Source organism: Hemicordylus capensis, chromosome 6 (assembly GCF_027244095.1).
Source record: "Hemicordylus capensis ecotype Gifberg chromosome 6, rHemCap1.1.pri, whole genome shotgun sequence".
Taxonomy (NCBI): Eukaryota; Metazoa; Chordata; class Lepidosauria; order Squamata; family Cordylidae; genus Hemicordylus; species Hemicordylus capensis.
In genome coordinates, this window is record NC_069662.1 from 119,287,673 (window position 1) to 119,306,902 (window position 19,230).

At 44.7% G+C, this 19,230-nt stretch overlaps 1 protein-coding gene across 8 annotated transcripts in view; it reads right to left on the reverse strand.

Moving 5' to 3' along the window:
- Window positions 1-5,152: 5,152 nt before the first annotated feature.
- Window positions 5,153-19,230, reverse strand: part of KLHL7 (kelch like family member 7) — a 30,456-nt gene continuing 16,378 nt past the window's right edge. For 6 of the 8 annotated variants that reach the window (XM_053263237.1, XM_053263234.1, XM_053263236.1 and 3 more), the window contains exons 8-11: window positions 16,280-16,520; window positions 12,073-12,274; window positions 10,078-10,175; window positions 5,153-7,609 (exon numbers count right to left, since the gene is read on the reverse strand). In XM_053263237.1, the coding sequence (XP_053119212.1) occupies window positions 7,326-7,609; window positions 10,078-10,175; window positions 12,073-12,274; window positions 16,280-16,520 (825 nt within the window). In that variant the 3' untranslated portion in view covers window positions 5,153-7,325. The other 2 variants (XR_008310071.1, XM_053263238.1) reach the window with 2 other exon arrangements.

Genomic DNA, 19,230 nt, shown 5'->3' on the forward strand with positions numbered 1-19,230 from the left:
AGATCGCAGACCTCCTGAACCGGGCAATTTGGGGCTGTATGATGGGGGAGGGGGAGCTTCCGGAGGACACACACCCCTGCAGCCACAGGAGTGCCCGGGAACAGCTCAGGGGGTTGGCTCAATATCGAGCTGTTGAACCAAACCAGCTTGATGTTGAACCGGTTCGGTTCCAAACCGGTTTGTACATCCCTACCAGACTGGGCAAAGCATCACTGTGTCACTCTGCCGCAACTGGCCACAATCTCCAGAGGGATGTGCTGAGTGCAACCATACATTTTCGGAGCACTCCGCAAACAGCATTTTGAGTCCTTTAAATGCCCTACAGTGCCAGTGCTGTTTTTGCCAGTGATGGCACCGCCAGGGCAACCAAGATTATTGGGGCTAGAGCACCTTCCTTATGAAGCAAGGCTACAACACCTGGGGCTATTTGATTTAGAAAAAAAGACGACTGTGGGGAGACATCAAGGTATATAAAATCATGCATGGTGTGGAGAAAGTAGATATAGATAATTTCTTCTCCCTCTCACATAACACTAGAACCAGGGGTCATCCCATGAAATTGATTGCCACGAAATTTAGGACCAACAAACGGAAGTACTTTTTCACACAATGCATAAACCACTTGTGGAATTCTCTGTCACAAGATGTGGTTACAGCCAACAACCTCTAAGGCTTTAAGAGAGGTTTGGCTAACTTAATGGTCTATCAACAGCTACTAGTCGGAGGGCTAGAGGCCGCCTCCAGTCTCAAAGGCAGGATGCAGCTGAATACCAGTTGCAGGGGAGTAACAGCAGGAGAGAGGGCATTCCCTCCACTCCTGCTTGTAAGCTTCCAGTGGCATCTGGTGGGCCACTGTATGAAACAGGATGCTGGACTAGATGGGCCTTGGGCCTGATCTAGCAGGGCTGTTCTTATGTACCCCAAGTAGCCCCACACCCTGAAAACACCACACAAGCACAAAGTCTCGGGCAGTTTGGGGCCCTAGGGGGAGGGTGCAATCCCACTTTCATTACAGGAGGAGGAAATCCACAGTTGGTAGTATAGGGTATGCAGATGGGGGAGGGCAAAGGATGCTGGGGGTCTGTCCCACCATAACCAGGGAAGATGCCATGAGGGATGACCCCAACAAAAACATCCATGCAGAGCCATCTCAAATCTGCTGTGGCAGCTTGCTTCCAAGTGGGCTAGCTCTCTCATGAGAGGGCATGTCTACTGGGAATATGGCTGGGCTGGGCCCATTGAAGGGCAATTCCCACCCTACAGACTGTGAGCTCATGAGTTGATCCAGCCCACTTAACCACCAATAAACCCAGCGGGGCCCCTGCTTCAGTGAGGCTTCCAACTCTCTATGGTAAAACATAGAACTGATTCTCCACTATCTCCCTTGCCCTGAATCCCTCTGAAGCCTTGCACACACCCCAGAGAAATGTGCCATTGCCTGGCTGCGTGTGTGGCCATGGAGTGGGCCAAGGGGACAGTACATTTACACAAATTTAAAAATCCTGGGTCCACTCCATTTGTGCACCATATGCAGATAAGCAGGCACAGAGAATCACGGAAGAGGGCACTTGTCTCTTTCCCCCCAAACCCAGGGCAGTGGAGTCGACGACAAGGGCTGCAGGGAGGGTGTACCTGTGCACAGGTGCAGACAGGAGACATGTATCCATGGCAACTTGGTCACTGTCCCCAGGACCAGGAAAACAGTCTTTGGGATAGCCCTGCCCACCGCTTCCCAGCACACAGCACAGCTCTATTTAGAGCACTCATGGCCTGACACTCTTGTGAGGGAGGTGCTAGTGGGAGAAGGGGATGTTTTGCCATCTAACCATTCCAGATTTGTCCAGGTAATTCTCTCCCCTCTCCTCTGATGGTCCTTCTCATGAGTTGTCTGGGTGTGTCCCATTGCCTGTGCCTCTCATGCCTGGGTCCGGTGGCTCTCTGAAAAATAATTACAGTTCACCCAATAATGACCTAGGTGACCGGCCTTGATCATGAGCAGGCCTGGGGGGCACAAGCCCCACCCCCAACGGGAAGGGCTCCCCCCTTCTCCAACCTTTCTGTGAGAAGAATAGAACTTGGCTGCTTGGGAATCCCTGCTGGATGTCTGCCGTTAAAACCCTGCCAACAGTACCCCAACACAAACCATTTGCTTAGACAGTGCAGACACTGTGCTGTGGCACAGACCCTTAAAGCCATTCAAATGCTGATCTCCTGGCGCAGGTATCAGCGGGAGAGGGGATCCCTGTTCTCCAGCTGCCCCAGGGTGGTGATGTTGCCCCTGGGGTGCACGGGCAGGGGTGCAATTTCCTCATGGGCAGGTGGGTGGATCGGCAGGCAGGAGGACCATTTTTGCATTAGCTTGGCCATGGTACCAAGACATGGAAAGCTCTCTCTGGGGAGGAAACTGTCCCCACGGTTGCCATCAAAAGCAACTTTGCTTCTTTACAGCTCCACTTGCCTGACACTTGTGAGTGGGCTGTCCACAGGGGAAGAGGACACTTTACCATCACATGATGTTGGCGATTGTGGCTGGTTGTTCTTCCCCCTTCCTTTGGATGGTTCTTCTGATGGGGTGGGTGTCCCCATGGCCTTTCGCTCTCATGATTGAGCACTGCACCCTGGGTTGGGTGGCTTGTTCCTCACAGTAGTAGCGCTCTCTCGATACTGGCGCACTAATGACCCTGGTAACTGGCCTTGATCATGAGTTAGCCCAGGGAACAAGAACTACCCAGAAGAGAAGGGGCTAGGCCTCTTCCCCAACCTCTCTGTGAAAAACATAGAACCTGGCTGCTCCAGAATTCCTGCTTGCAGCAGCCCCTTAAGCCCAGACAGCAGCATGCCCCCCCTTTTTTGTTCTCCATCCAGAGGGGTTGCCCTACTCATACTGGCTATCCCTGCCCTCAGTGAGCCCTTTTAGTGGTGTGCATGGTCTTGGTCCGGCCCCATGGGAAAGACCACCGGACCGGTCCGGAGGTGCGACGGGGGGGAACGACTGTGACTTTAAGCGGGGGGTGGTGGTAGTACTTACCCCCCCACCCGCCGCTCTTCCCATCCGGCGCTGGTCTGTTGAAAAATCTTCTTGAGGCGGCAGAGTTTCTCCCTGCCTGCTTTTAAGCCTTAACTAACAACTACGGGGGCAGGGGCGGCAGGGAGGAACTCTGCCGCCCCAAGATGATTTTTCAATGGACCAGCGCCGGAGGGGGAAGAGTGGTGGTGGTGGGGGAGAAGTACTACCCCCCCCCGCTTAAAGTCACAGTCCCCCCCCCGCCAGACCGGGGGGGACTCCGGACCATGCACACCCCTAAGCCCTTTGCCAGGGCATACTTGCTTGCATGGATGGTGTAGACACAGGTGTGAGGCATGGATCTTTTAACCTGTTTAAAGTTCCCAGGCTTGGTCCAGCATTGTGTGGTATACAGATCTCCTAGCACAGGGATTCCCAGGAGAGGAGCACCCAGTTTCCAGCTGGTCCAGGACACTGGCCTCATGCTTCAGCAGGGGCACATATCCCCACAAGGGCATGCGGGCTGGTAGGGTTTGACAGCAGTCACTGGGACAGCACTAACCAAGGTACGTGTCCCTGCGGCATTCCTGCATGGAGCATCCTCCTTCGCTCCCCACAGTTTGCCACTCTCGTGAGCAGCCCATGGGCTAATGGGCTAGGTCTCCAGTATGATGATGGCCATTCACATACAATGAGAATGCCACCTAGTAAATTTTACATTAGTCCTCATAGACGGTTCTCCCCCACCCGGGCTGGGACCCCCTTCCCCAGGGGCATAGCTATAATTGGGCGAACGGGTTCAAAGAACCCGAGCCGTGCCCAATCAGGAGCCGCCATTCGTGGCCCTGACATGCCCCCCACGTCTGACAGACGCAGGGTGTGTGTCAGGGCCGCGAATGGCGGCTCCTGATTGGGCACGGCTCGGGTTCTTTGAACCCATTCGCCCCGCTCCTGGGCTGTGCTGCAAATGCAGCACCAGCCTTTGTCTAACTGCCGAAGGGGCCGCATGGCCCCTTCAGCAGTTAAGCTGCTTCTCCCGAACGGAGCCTTTGTTCAGGAGCCAGACCACGCCCCCCACGTCTGACGTCAGACACGGGGGGCAGGGCTATCGGGGTGCCCACCGCGGCTACACACGGGCCACCAGCGGGCTAGCTATGTCCCTGCCCTTCCCCAACCTATATATATGTGGGGAAAATAGAACTTTGCTGCTTCAGGTTCCCAGATTGGGTCTGCCTTTAATACCCTAACCCCCCTCCCACAGCAAAATGTTCCCTTCCTGGCACTGTGATGGGGTATCCTGCTTATGTTACAGCTTGGAGTATTTTGTGCTTATGAACATACATGACTGTTGCTCTCTTCTCGGGGAGCAAAGCACTTAGTGCCCGTCCTGTCATCCCGTGCCCTCACCAAACCACTTGCAAGGTGGGAGAAGCACCGAAAGCATGGAGCAGCCCCGTCCTTGGCCAGGTCTGCACTGCCACCTCTATAATTACGGTTTGGAAACTGGTGTGAAACCTTAGTTATAGCTGCATATAGCTTGGCGGCAAACCTTAGAGATAACCAAAGGCTCAAATTGGAGTTCAGCGAGGCAAACTGGAGCCAGTTTGAACTTACTTTTGGCTCATAATCAAGGTTTCGTGCATTCAGGCATTTAACTGCAGTTAGCTGCCACGTCTGAATGTGTCCACTATATGTGGGGAAAAGAAAAACATACAGCCTACACATTCTGCATTTTAACAAGCTGCACTATTTTATCACATTACATGTGGTCCAAGAGCTACAGTATACTGCTAAGACTTTATGGATATGCTGTTCACCTCACACACTGCTTGCTTCACTGGCACCCTTGAAAATATTACTTCCAAAGAGCTTCTTATGTATTTAGCAAATTCTGCTTCACTCCCTTTCCCACCATTTAATACAGATATCAGAACTAGAAATAGTCATCCCTTTATAAAGTGAAGAGAGAGTGAAGCTGGAAAGAGAACTGGGATTTTTCAACCCCAGCCTAAACTGAGCAGGCCCACAACTACTGGGATAGTACTTCTCATCTTTCTTACATGTTTGCTTGGATTAGTGCAATAATGTGCATGAAGAGAATTTAACACAAAGAAAGTGTTATGCATTAAAGGAACACTTCATGACAACTTTAAGAAAACAAATATATTTAATTTAACAAGTTTACTGACCCACAAGCCTCACTGAGGTATTTCCTTCATTTCCAAAAACACTGCTGATACTGAACAAATATTTGATAGTAAAGGCTTATCAATACATATTTGTCAATACACAAAACAGTCTAAGAAAATTTGCTGCTCTGAGTATGTTTATATATCAAGAACTGACAATGAATCAGATCTATCACACTCCCTAGATACATAATATGGAGCAATTTAGAACCAAGGAAAATTTTAAAACCCCAGCTTTTATACTGTGTTGCCCATATTTGGACTAACTGAATATCACTATGCCATTAAAAAGGGAACCCCACTTGTTAAGGGGATTGATTTGTTTTTAAAAGGAAGACAAACTGTTTCTAGTATCTGCATTGGTGTAGAAAGGTGAGCTTTAAAGCTTCATCACTGATATTCAAAATTATTCCATTTTTGGCAAATTTGTTAGTTTAAGAAAAAACAAATCCTTCAAAACAGAATTAGAAAAGTGTGCTTCAGAATTGATTTAAAAACCCTACACTATTTATAAAATGAAGAACAGTCCTTGCAAGGTCAGATTTGTATCTCTTTGTGCTGGTATATGCATCATAGCTTAATTATAGTTTCAAAACTACTCATTAAAGGATTTCCTGACTAAAGAACAGCAGTAAGAAGCATTTACACAATGCGTACCTTAACAGTACAGGGTGTTTCAACTTAGAACTGATATATTTCAAGGTCTCAGTAGGTTGCAAACCAGATTAAAGTTTTGGAGAAAAAAATGGGCATAAAATGCTCTGAGTCATTTGGCCCAATAAAAATGTCATTCACCTTCGCATAGGCAAGCTCGTGATTAGCTCCTTTGACTGCACAAACATTATGCAGAGATTTTGAAACTGTACATGGTATTATAACAGCATGTAAGAAATGGGTATAACATTTTGATCCATTCCAAAATAGGGATTGAAAAGATTGGAAATTCTAGATAGAAGCCATATTCTGGGCTTCATCTTTGACACACTCTGGTGTGACCAAGAAACTAAACCAGAGCAAAGAGCAAGCTCAATTCCCATTCATTCCTGTAAGAAAAAACCCCAATATGTAATTAGTAATAATGTTGGGGAGTAAGGGAAAACTGGCTTGCCAAAGGACTGGGTTTGCCAGAGCAGGTTTAACCTTCATCTCAACTGTATTGCTAACTAAACATGTAGTCTGTCTCATAGCTGCTCTCTAGCGTGCATTTAGGGGTATATACAGGTCTTAACCCTCATGGGGATGGGGAAGTGCATCATGTGCTCATCTGTATAGTGCTAGTTTCAGGGAGCAGATGTACTCTCCCTCTCTCTACACACACACACACACACAAACAAACACACACGCACCTGATCCCTGCAGCACACTCATACTAGGTTGCCCACCATACATATGCCCAACAGGTATAATTGGAAACATACCACAGGGCATGTTTGCATAGTTGGCATCCATCTTAGTGTAAGAATGTCTGGGAAGAAAAGTATCTGTCTATCACGAGGCACCATTCCAGTTATGAAATAAAGCACCAAACAAGGAAACAAGCTTATGTAGACATATCCCCTTAATTATCCAAGCTAACTCCATACACACGGAAGCTTCATAATTAGAGTACTGTATTTCAATTCAACTGCTTCTCCACGTCAACACTTCAGTACACAGCTCCAGTCCCACGATGTACTACAGTACTGTCATGCAGGTTCATTTCTCTGTAGGCAAGCTGTTTGCGCAAGCTTACAGTGATTAATGACAAATGGTCTCACTCACTTTTCTTACCTGAAGAATTTCAGGTATTTTAACTGAAAAATGCAGTCTTTTTTAAAACAAAAAAACCCACCCCCAACCTCTTCACAATATTGACTAGGCAGGTTTGGTTTTTGGCAATACTGCATAAATGAATTTCATGAGTCTTCAAACTAAATCGGCAGATTCTTGAAATGCTTCCAATTCTTAGACAGGAAATTAAAAAAGAAAACTTGTACAAGCAAATTCACATTATATACATGGTTGAGAGATAATCCAGGATTGCATCTTGGTTTTCCATAGTATTCACTCTGACAAGATGAAACTGAAATGCAGATGCATCGTGAGTGGAGACTTGCTCTTTCAGGAAGTGTCTTAAAGTTTCTATAAAGTCTTCACGTTTCTAACGTCTCCTCGTTTGCTCCACAAGTATCAACTACACAGATTAAACAGCTGGTCACTGGAAAAGCACGAACTTTGGAGTTGGCTATCCACTTGTCAGTTTCAGTATTATATTCAAGGATGTGCCCTAATCGGCCTACACCCTGAAAACCAGCTAAAACATAAACAATAGAACCTACTGCTGCACATTTCACTGTTACACCTTTCCATGGCATGGGGGAGACCATCTTCCACTCATTCATTTTAATGTCATAATATTCCACATTGTCTAAGCCACCTTTAAAAAGAAGAAAAATCACAAATCAGTAACAAGCACAGATTCTTAAACCTAAGGCCAAGAGACTATTCACACCTCATACAACATAGCTGATTTAATTTAGTTTCCATGTTTTTTTTAAAAGCTATGAGGGATGGAAGGTTTACTGGCACATTAAAAAAATATGCAAAATGAGGCACTTGGTGTGAACTCTTATCCTTTCCCACATCTATTTATTTAACCTATTTATATTTATATACTGCCTAAAATTTATGTCTCTGGGCAGTTTACAATAAAAGCAATACAAATTAACACAAAATTAAAACAATTTAAAGTTTAACACATTAAAAGCTGTTAAAAACTATTAAAAACTGTAAATCTAATTAAAAGCTTGGGTAAACAAATGTGTCTTAACTGCCTTTTAAAAAGTTTTCAGAGATGGGGAAGCTCTTATTTCAGCAGGGAGCACATTCCAAAGCCTCGGGGCAGCAGTGGAGAGTCACCAGATGAGCCAGTAGCAACTGCAGATGATCTTAATGGGCAGTGGGGCTCATGGCGAAGAACACATGCCTCAAAGGGGGGTTACTATACAGTTGACATGAAAAAGACCTAGGAAAACCTGGATGGGTCCCCTGAGTTTTTTTGTTTCTTTTGGGAAGTGGGGGAAAGTTTTCCTTCTCCTCCACTTTGCAGCTCTTCAATAGCTTTGATGGGTAGCTTTGAAACTATAATTAAACTATGATGCATATACAAATGTGACAAATAAATAGGTTCTTAATGCTTTAGCACAGCAATTATTGTTCATGGAGAATTCCTTAAAATGTTGAGTTAAAAGCCCCTGCTAACTGAGCAAACAGGCACCTTTTAAATGTGGTGATTCTCTTTGTTGAGCAGGGGGAGAGCAACTGGCCATATCCATCTCCAGCACAGCATCCCTTATGCTCCTTTTTAGATTGTGAGCCCTTTGGGGGAAGGGAGCCATTATTTATTTTATATATACACACATATATACATACACACACAATAAGTGTAAATGACTTTGGGAACTTTCATTGAAAAGGAGTATATAAATATTCATTGTATTAGTTTTCCTCCTTTACTTTTTAAATTGATTGTTTAACTGAAGTAATTCAGTTTTTTTTGTTTCCAAAAGCTTTATTCACATTTCACCAGGTGTTTTTAATGCATATATACTCTGCTTGAAAAATATCATTCCACAAGGCAGCCTACAGAATCAATTTTTAAAAAATCAACAAGTTTTAAAAATCAGATATCAGCATAAAACCCAAGTTAAGTTAGAATTAGGAGTCAGAACAAATCAAAAGCTTTTCAAAGCTCATCTGAAGACAGTAAAAGGGGAAGCTTGGTAATATTTCTGCAGGGAGAGAGTTCCATAGTTGCGGTACCATAACTGAAAAGGCCCTGTTGGTGGTGTCTATTAATCAAATTTGAGTTGATGGAAGATCAGGGAGCAGAGCCTGTGAGGAAGATGTCAGGACTTGGGTATTGTGTTAACTACAGTTAATGCTAGTCAGATGCAACATCTGAACAACAATTTGTCCAAATCAATGTGAGGGGAAAGGGCGGAGAGCACACGCTCCTGTGTACACCCCATCAAGACCTTAACTAGAGTTAACATCTTAGCTATTGTGCAAATTTGTAGATCCCCACCACAGATATCCTGGCACAAAGACAGTAGCAGATTTGAAACACTAAGTTCAAAATTAAAAGTACTGCAAAACCTATTAGCTCTATGATTATGCAAGGCAGTAGCTTTCAAACTATGTTCTTGGGAACTTTGGGGTTCCTTGGACACTTATCCAAGGCTTCTTATAAGAACAGAAACAGCAGTTTTGCTGAGATACAGTTTGCCTACCATTACAGATCTTCCCAGTTACAGAGGAACATTGTGTATACTTAGATCACATGAGGTGGTCTAATCTGAGGTCTAATAGGTCTGGCTAACACTTTCCATGTGGCAGAGAACTCAACATGGAACGAATTCTTTGAAAGTTAGAAGTTTGAAAACCACTAGCAAAAGGGACTGCACAGAACTAGGGCTCACCTTGTCCTAAATTGTGATATAGTTCATTTCCCAAGAACATATGATTAAATGAAAGAAAGCAATTTTCTTTTGCTTCTCAGGGCTTTTAGCTCAGCATCTTAAGAAATTCTCCATGAACAATAATTGCTGTACTAAAGTACTTAAGAATTCATTGCTTTGTCACATTTGTACTATCAGTTGTATTTACTACAAAATAGCAGCAAATATTTTCAGTCTTCTGGTGCCACCTGCAAGACTTTTTCTTCACTACTACATAGGCACACAATTCACACTACCTCTAAATTGGTGGCAGACCAACTGTATGCACCAACAATTCTCTCTCAAACAACAGTGTCATATCCCTACACAACTGGGACATTCTGAGATGCCATACTTGGTACATCTTCTCTTCACAATAGGTACAACATAAATTATTAGTACATACCTAACCCATTTTGCCCTCCAACGGCAAATATTTTGTCTTTCACAAAGACTAGCCCATGATTCTTTCGAGCTTCAAGCATTGGACACAGCTCTGTCCACCTAAAAATATTAAAAGCGTAGTATATATCTGTTAATCAAACAGATTTTTTTATAAGCTGCCGAGGAGGAAACAGCTATTTTCACTTTTTCCTTTCACTTTGGTTCCACAACCACAAAAGCAAACCAGAGGTATGCTATTCCACACTGCTCTAAGCCTGTGGTGCTCAAAGACTCTTGCTTCTTATAAAAACACGAAGTGGCAAGTGGATGGTCTTTGGGCCATCACTACTCCCCCCTTAAAAAAAAGAAAGAAAATAAGCTCATGAGAACATTTATTGATTTATTCATTCGATTTATATACCGCCCTTCCAAAATGGCTTAGAGTGGTTTACAACAGGATAAAGACAATTAAAACCAGTTAATTAAAATCAAAACTATAAAATCAGAATAAAACCAATTAAATGTGCAAACAGCTAAAAACTCTGGAAAATCAGGGCAACTATTTAAAACAATTTAAAACAGTTTACAGTAGTTTAAAAACCCTGGAAGGCCAGGCCAAACAGATAGGTTTTAAGGGCTCTCCTGAAAGACAGTAATGAACACAAATTACAGATTTCTGCTGGGAGTGCATTCCACAGCCCAGGAGCAGCTACAGAGAAGGCCTGCCTCTGAGTCACCACCAGATGAACTTGTAGTAACTGGAGACGGACCTCCTCATATGACCTTAACATGCGGTGAGGATCATGCAGAAGAAGGCGCTCTCTAAGATAACTCGGACCTAAGCCGTTCAGGCTTTAAAGGTAATAACCAGCACTTTGTATTTTGCCTGGAAACATATTGGCAGCCAGTGTAAATGTTTCAAGACAGGCATGATATGATCTCTCTGGGTTGCCCCAGAGACCAATCTGGCTGTTGCATTTTGAACTAACTGAAGTTCCAAACTATGTACAAAGGCAACCCCACGCAGAGCGCATTGCAATAGTCAAGCCGGGAGGTTACCAGTTGATACACCACTGTTTTGAGGTCATCCTCTTCAAGGAATGGGTGCAGCTGTTGAATCAGCTGAAGCTGATAGAAAGCACTCCTGGCCATGGCCTCCACTTCAGATACCAGGGTGAGGCCTGGATCCAGGAGTACTCCCAAGCTGCACACCTGCTCCTTCTGGGGGAGTGTAACCCCATCCAGCACAGGAAGATCTAACTCACCCCTCAGATTCTGAGCCCCCACAATGAACACCTCTGTCTTGCTTGGACTCAGCTTCAATTTGTTATCCTTCATCCAGTCCATTACTGCCTGTAGGCAGACATTTAGAGAATGAGTGCCATTTCCTGAAGATGAAAAGGAGAAATAGATTTGGGTGTCATCAACATACTGATAACACCCAGCACCAAATCTCCTGATGACCTCACCCAGCGGTTTCATGTAGATACTGAAAAGCATTCGTGACAGAATGGAGCCCTGAGGGACTCCATATAACAGCTCCTGTTTTGAGGAGAAACTGTCACCAAGCTCCACCATCTGGAATCTACTCGAGAAATAGGAGCAGAACCACTGCAAATCAGTGCCCAGATCATACAAGTTTTCTGTGTGTCTCCCTATCAACTTTGCAATACCTGGACCGAATTCGGTACCATTGTAGGGACACCTCAATGGCATAGTTTATGATGATGTCATCCACCCCAATTCAAGATGGCGGATGCATGAACATTTGAGGCACAAGTGGGCTAAGTTGTGAAGACGATAATTATCAATTAAAATGATAGTGAAAGGAAAGTAGGCAGATTAGTTCTTACCAGAACTACTCGTTTTATGTTAAGCAAGGAGACACTGGTCTCCAATGCCTTCTTCCACGGTTTAGAAGAAGTCAAGCTTCTTTCTGAAGTTTAACCAAGTGAAAGAACACAAAAAACTCAGAAGAGAAACATTATTGATAAGTAATCCTAGAATCAGTACATACGTTTCTGTTGCTGGATCGTAAACTTCACAAGAATTCAAGACTCTTCCAGAAACATTGTTCCCCAAACTTCCTCCACATACATAAATCAACCCATTTGCCTCTACCATGCCATGACTGCACCGCTGAGTCAGCATACAGGGCTTTGTGTGCCAACTTTCTGTTCTTGTATCATAGCATTCAAACAAGTACAAAGCAGAATTTCCTTGAAATAAAAAAGATATGCAAATTATTTGGATTATGATATTTTGAAATTAGGTTAATTACATCATCATCATCATCAATATCCCGCTCTTCCTCCAAGGAGCCCAGAGCAGTGTACTACATACTTAAGTTTCTCCTCACAACTACCCTGTGAAGTAGGTTAGGCTGAGAGAGACGTGACTGGCCCAGAGTCACCCAGCAAGTCTCATGGCTGAATGGGGATTTGAACTCAGGTCTCCTCTGTCCAAGTCCAGCACTCTAACCACGACACTACTCTGACTTTTTACATGCAACGATGCAATCAAAACAATGAAGTCACTGCCTTACATTCTGTCTAAATTTACTCAAGGAGGTCCCACTGAAATAAAGACTAACTTGTTCTAATTTCAATGGGAATTCCTTGAGTAAATTTAGTCAGGATGTTAGCCACTGTTACACTATGGATCTTATACAGAAGACCCATATCTTCTGTTACACTATGGATCTTAAACAGATCTACTTCTTGTAGTTATGCTGAATACTTTTCAGAACAGCAAATTTTCAAGTGAATAGTTTCAAAGTTATTCTAGCTGTAAAGATTTTCTGGCTTCAGGCTCCCCCCCACACAAAAATGCAGATTACCCTTGTAATGAATAATGCTGTGCATGTCAGAAACAAGAGAATTACGACATCAGAATTCCTGCACCCCCACCCCCCACCACCAGGAGGCATCAAGGTGCAGGGCAAGTGCCCCAGGTAACATGCTGGTGGTAGGATCCCTTTAACTGTCCATCCAGTACTGGCATGGGGGGGGCTTAGCGGTGCAGCAATGTTCAAGAATAGTAGTGTGTCCGAACCGGTCCGGCGGCCATTCCAAAGAATGGCCGAACTGCCGGACCGGTCCGGCCCTGCCTGGTTCGGGTCCGGGTGGGGGGTATGCCTTTAAGGGCGGGAGGGCTTGCTTAGCCCTCCCGCCTCCTTGCCCCCGCCAGCGCCCGTATTTTCCAGTATAGGGGTGCTGGAAACCAGCCGCGCCCCCGCTGCTGCCGCGGCGAAAGAACTCCCAATGGTACTGCCAGCCCTCCCGCCCTCCCTCCCTCCCAGCTAGCTGCCCGCCCGCCCGCTCACCCGATAGGAAACGAGAGGAGCTCCGGATCGCCGGAGGCCCGGTCTACCCAGTGATCGGAGGCCCGGTCTACCCGGCCCTTTCCCGGCGGGTAGACCAGGCCTCCGGTGAACGGTGTGCTTTGCGGTGTGCGCATGCGCGCGCGCGCAAAACACCATTATGCCAGAGGCCTTCCAAACGAGAGGAGCTCTGTGCCGGAGCTCCTCTCGTTTCCTATCGGGTGAGCGGTGAGCGGGCGGGCGGGCAGCTAGCTGGGAGGGAGGGAGGGAGGGCTGGCAGTACCATTGGGAGTTCTTTCGCCGCGGTGGCGGCGGCGGCGGCAGCGGGGGGGCGGCTGGTTTCCAGCGCCCCTATACTGGAAAATACGGGCGCTGGCGGGGGCAAGGAGGCGGGAGGGCTAAGCAAGCCCTCCCCGCCCTAAAAACAAGGCCCCCCTTCGGTGCCGGTCCGGACTTCTCCGGACCGTGCACATCACTATTCAAGAACTGGCGGGATGTGTGGGTAGGGATGACACTGGGCAGCCTGGGAAGCCCACGTGTTTGCTGGGACAATGCATGGACTTCTGGGGATTGTAGTCCCACTCAGAGAAGTTCCAAGCGGGACTACAATCCCCAGAAGCCTGTGCATCCTCCCAGGAGTCATGTGGGCTTCCTAGACTGCCCAGCGTCATTCCCTGCCCCCCTCCAAGCTCCTGAACATTGCTGTGTCACCCAGCAGCCCCAGACAGGCAAGTAAAGGCTCCCTACCACCAGTGCACTACCCGAGGCACACCTCTGATGCCTCCTGATGGTGGGGAACAGGAATTCTGATGCTGGAATACTCCTTTTTCTGAACCACACAGTCCTAATGAACAGCAACAATTATTCTCTTAGAGAATACAAATAAGTTCACCTACTGAGAATGGAGTGACATTGGTCAAGGAATTTCAAAATGCTTTGATAGCCAACAGCAGTCATTTAATTTTTAATTCTGCTATTCCGTACTGATAGAAAATGAGGTTGCCTGCACAATTTCAGAGCACAAAATACACCCCTCCTCTCTTTATCACTTTCACCGGTCTTCTTCACACAGAGGAGAGGAAGAGAATAGGAAAGCAATTCGTGCACATCTGGCAGGGTGGAGAGCAGTCACTTTAACAGGAGCAAGGCAGGTCTTACTTACATTGCTCCTCTGCTGCCCCAGAACAGAGCTGTTCGTATTAAGCAGCTGGGCTCTCTGTAGTTACACCATGCTGACCACTCAAGATGGTGTCCGCACATGCTCAGATGTCATTTCCTTCCCGACGCCACCCATGGGCTGCTGGGAACAAGGAACTTACTCTTCACAAGCAAGAAGCAGCAGGCGACGTGGCTTTTCAAAACAGACAGCCCAGCTGCTTAATATGAACAGCGCCTCACTGGGGCGGCAGGGGGCAGTGGAAGAGCAATGGAGAGGCAGGTAAGAACTGCCTTCCTCCTGTTGAAGTGATTCACTCACCCCTGCCAAAATGATTCAGTTGGGGAGGCTTGAAGCATTTTGGTACCTCAAAATAGAGGTGCCAAAACACTTTGTGCACATCCCTAGAAGAGAACACTTCTACAGTATTCTCTCTAATTATTTTCATCTGTGTGCGGAATGTGCAGTTTTGTTCTGAGCGGCAGTATCAAGGCAGTGTGTGCACATGTGCATTCAAAGTGGGGGCCTTCTGAGCGGGATCTAAAATGAACTTAGCGGACATCAAAAAACGTGTGAGTGCGTGCACATGCGCACGCCTTAGAGGAAACACTGCACTTCTGTCTTTTTAGTTCCTTCACTGAGTTGCTGCAGAAGTCTCAACCCTAGTTAGGACCTCTACAGCAGGGAAGACAAGAGGATTGTGTTAATGCCCAGAACTATTTAAAAAGACACCTGTTACAGATACATGCAACCTCTTTTTCTTCTTCACAGCATTTGTTCAGTTCTAATAGGAGATTAGTAAACAGTCTTACTCAAAAGGTAGGCATAGTGGTCTCAAACAAACAAAACTCTGAAGTACTGCTCTCCCAACAGCAGTCTCCTTCCATGCAACATTTACAGAACAATGCCATTTGGATGTGTTTATTATTTGTTTGTTTATTTAATTTATCTATCTATTTATCTGCCCCAAACTTCTATCTATGGGCAGTTTACAACAACATAAAACAAGATAAGACAAAAAAAAAAACCCCATTAAAACAATTTAAAACCACAATCAAGTTAAAATGTTTTTCACTACCAGATAGAATTAGTGGACTGAATAATTGATACTAAAATGAACAAGTGTCCAGCCATTCTTCAATTATGTGAGTAGAAATCTTCTGCCATAAGTGTTTAAGACCTACATAGATAAGTCATCAGAAAGACTTTGATACAATGGACTAGTACAGCAGTCACACAGAACAGTTAAATCCTGATTTCATGCAGTGTTCTCCAAACCTTGGGAAGCATGCACTTCCTCTCCTCCACTTCTGACTACAGTTAAAAACAAACCAAGGTTGGTTGTGATATCCAGACTGACTGATCTTGATTTATTTTAATCAATTTCCATGAAATAAACATCTGAATGGTTTGAAATGGGTTTCAGATCTTTATTTCAAGGTAGTTGATTAGAATAAAAATCAAGACCTGTCAGCTCAGATGTAATGACCAATTTGGTTTGTTATCAAATACAATTGAAAGTGGAGTTCTTCAGAGGCTCACACAGGCAGGGAAGGGGGCACTGCTGAAGCTTGGGGATATCATGCAGAATCAAGATTTAACCATGATTCCATGTGACATCTGAACCACTCCAATAACTGCCATGCTCTTTTTTAAAGAAACACTCAACATCAATAAATATTTGGCTTCCACATGCAACTACTACTGAAGGACCCCACAAGAAGCCCATAAAATAAAGTGCCTTACCTACTTCTGAACCACCAGATGTATAAATTTTACCTTCTGCTGCACAAGCTGCCAAGCTATCACGAGGTGTTGGAGGCCCCAGTTTGGAATACCAGCTGTCTTTTACTACATTGTAGCAGTCCATCCGTTTTATAGGGAAAAGCTGAGAACCACCCAAAATATAAACTACATTGTCCCAGAAGACACAGGCTGCATCCCTACGCTTTTCAAAAGGACATCGGATGTCTGTCCAGGTGTAATCCTGTAGAGAAAAAGTGGGGGCGGGGGGATAGAGGGGAACTATAATAGTTAGCTATACTGTTCTAAAGTTCTTCAATGTATTTTACGAGGGAATTTATAAGCTACTAACATTAAAAAAATATTGCTTTGTTTAGGTGTGTTAATTTCTGGCCTAAATTGCACAATGCAAACAGGTTGGATTTTGTGCTGAAATTACGTACTAGTTTTGAATAATTCTCTCAAAATGAAAGCCTCAATTTAAACCCAGTCTTTGGTACCCCCCTTGCCTTTTGTTGGCAAAAATCTTATTTAGTGAGTGACACTGATCTGACAAAACAGAAGTCTTGAAAAATTAATGTTAGTTGTTCAAATGTTGTACATCAAGAAAAACTGGGATGGTGGTGGGTGACCAAATGGATGCATTCTTCCATAAGCTGGATCAATTTTAAATTGGGAACAGATAAAAAAAATATTCAAGGAAGACGGTATAGCACAATGAATAACTGAAAAGGTGGCAGATAATACAGGAGGAGGGAATTATAATTAGGTTAAAAAACTTGCAAGAACTTGTTGTCATGACAACCAAGAACTTCTATTCCACAAAGTATATATAATCTACCTATCATGGTTATTGCTAATAAACTACAAATGGTGCTGCCAAAAATACCTACAGCTATAAAAGCAGAGAAGTGTGTGTGTGTGAGAGAGAGAGAGAGAGAGAGAGAGAGAAGCACAGCTGAATTCTCAGCAGTTGAGCTGTTCAGCTGCCTGAGCAAGCACAATTGAAATAAATCAAAGTTGAGTACACCCCACCACGCAATACTGCTGTACATTCCTAGAATCAGGTAGCTGCAAACAGTAGCGGGGGGGGGGATTAAAAAATAAAAACCAAGCTGAATCATAGTGGACGTACAGGAAACATCAATATCCCAAGAGAGATGTATGTGCATATCAGCTGCTGGATCAGGCAAGATGGATATGACTCAGATGCACATCCATCTGCACTACATTGCTTTCTAATGTGATGTGCAATCAAATGTGTATCTCTATCCACATTGTACTGCAATTAACAGGATGCAAATTATTTACTTATTTGTTTGTTACATTTATATCCCATTCATCCCAAAAGGCTCAGAGCGGCTTACTGCATTCTTTAGAATAATCCTGTCCCGAAACAGCTCACAATATTTTAAATAGCAAAAGTTTAGAAGGGGGTTGTCAGAGGGGAGGGTCCAGAAGGTACTTGTCCTCCTCAGGCCTCGCTGCTTGCCTCAATCTCTGCTGCAGCCTGAAGACAATGGAGGACTTGGTTCTTCACAGAGGGGAGAGGCCAGACGACCGTTTTAAAGCCAATTGGTCATTTATATGTACACAGCATTTAAAATGGACTTCTGACACCATCTTAAGCACAAAAACATTAGTTCATAAACATGACAAGTGCGTTGACCTGTTAGGTAGCACCATCCTTCACTGAAGTAGCATGTTACAGTAAGTGCAAACTTTAAGAAAATGCTTGATAGCTTTCTTTTTTCTATCTATGCAGCCCAAGCAATACAGCCAGGACTGAAAGAAGAGTGCAATTGTTAATACAGCCAGTCAGCCATCTTGTGAACTTTTTAAAGACAAAAGGCAGGGTATACATTCCTTCAATAAAGCTAAGTAGCACTTTGGATGTTAGCTGGACCCAGGACATGGCTTCCTATATCTCACCTTGACAGGTTATGAAAATGTATTTAAAAGATGGGCAATACTGGAAACAAATATGAGTGAAGAACATTTCTAGGAAAGCAGACACAAACATCCAAAGTAGTGCCCCCGAAACACTCCTAGCTGTTGGAGTTTCCTCCTATACATCCTCTCAGATATCAACATTTCAATGTGGCATGTGTGAATATAAATATCCCAGGAGCCTAAATATTGGGGAGGGAGAACGGGATCTCATAGTGGCCCCTGCTAATTGAACAAAGGGGCACCTTTTAATGTGGTGATGCTCTTATTTAGCACAGGGAGAGCAACTGGCCCTGTCCAAATCAAGCACAGCATCTCTCCAGTGGCTGTTACTAGTTACCTTGTGGGGTTTTGGGGGTTTTTTTTGCTGGTTACCATGTGTTTCGGATTACTTGTTTATATTTTTCTGTGTAAACTGCTTTAAGAGCTTTTGCTGAAAAGCACTATATAAATATTCATAGAGATCATCTCTACCAACTGTAGAAACTCTCACCCTTGCAGAAAAAGCAGATCTGAGGATAGGATACATTGACTGGGAGAACATACACCCATGGTACAAATTTACCCACTTACTGCCCCACCAGTCCTTTCAGCTGTGAAGAGTACCCTTTAAAAACAATTGCAAGGGAGAGGATTATTGGATTTGGATCCTTTCCGCAAAGGGACGATTCCTTTCCCCCAAATCCTTTTGACAGCAAGGGGAACCACCCTTTGTCATTGAAATAATCACTGGAGGGCAAACAACTGGGTCGAGGACATGCTTGCTCTCAGCCCAATTTTCCCCCTACCTTTCCTCATGTGGATATCCACAGGGTCCCAACCTGTTCTTTTAATATATCACCACCTATTTCTTGAGTAAACATACATCAGTGAAGAAACCTGCAAGTATATGTAAGCATGGTTGCTATAGAAACCTCAAAAATAGCCCTGCACTCCAGAAAGCTTCCCAGTATAATCTTGACATCCCTCATTAGTTTACAACTCCTCCTTCCACGTTTAACAAA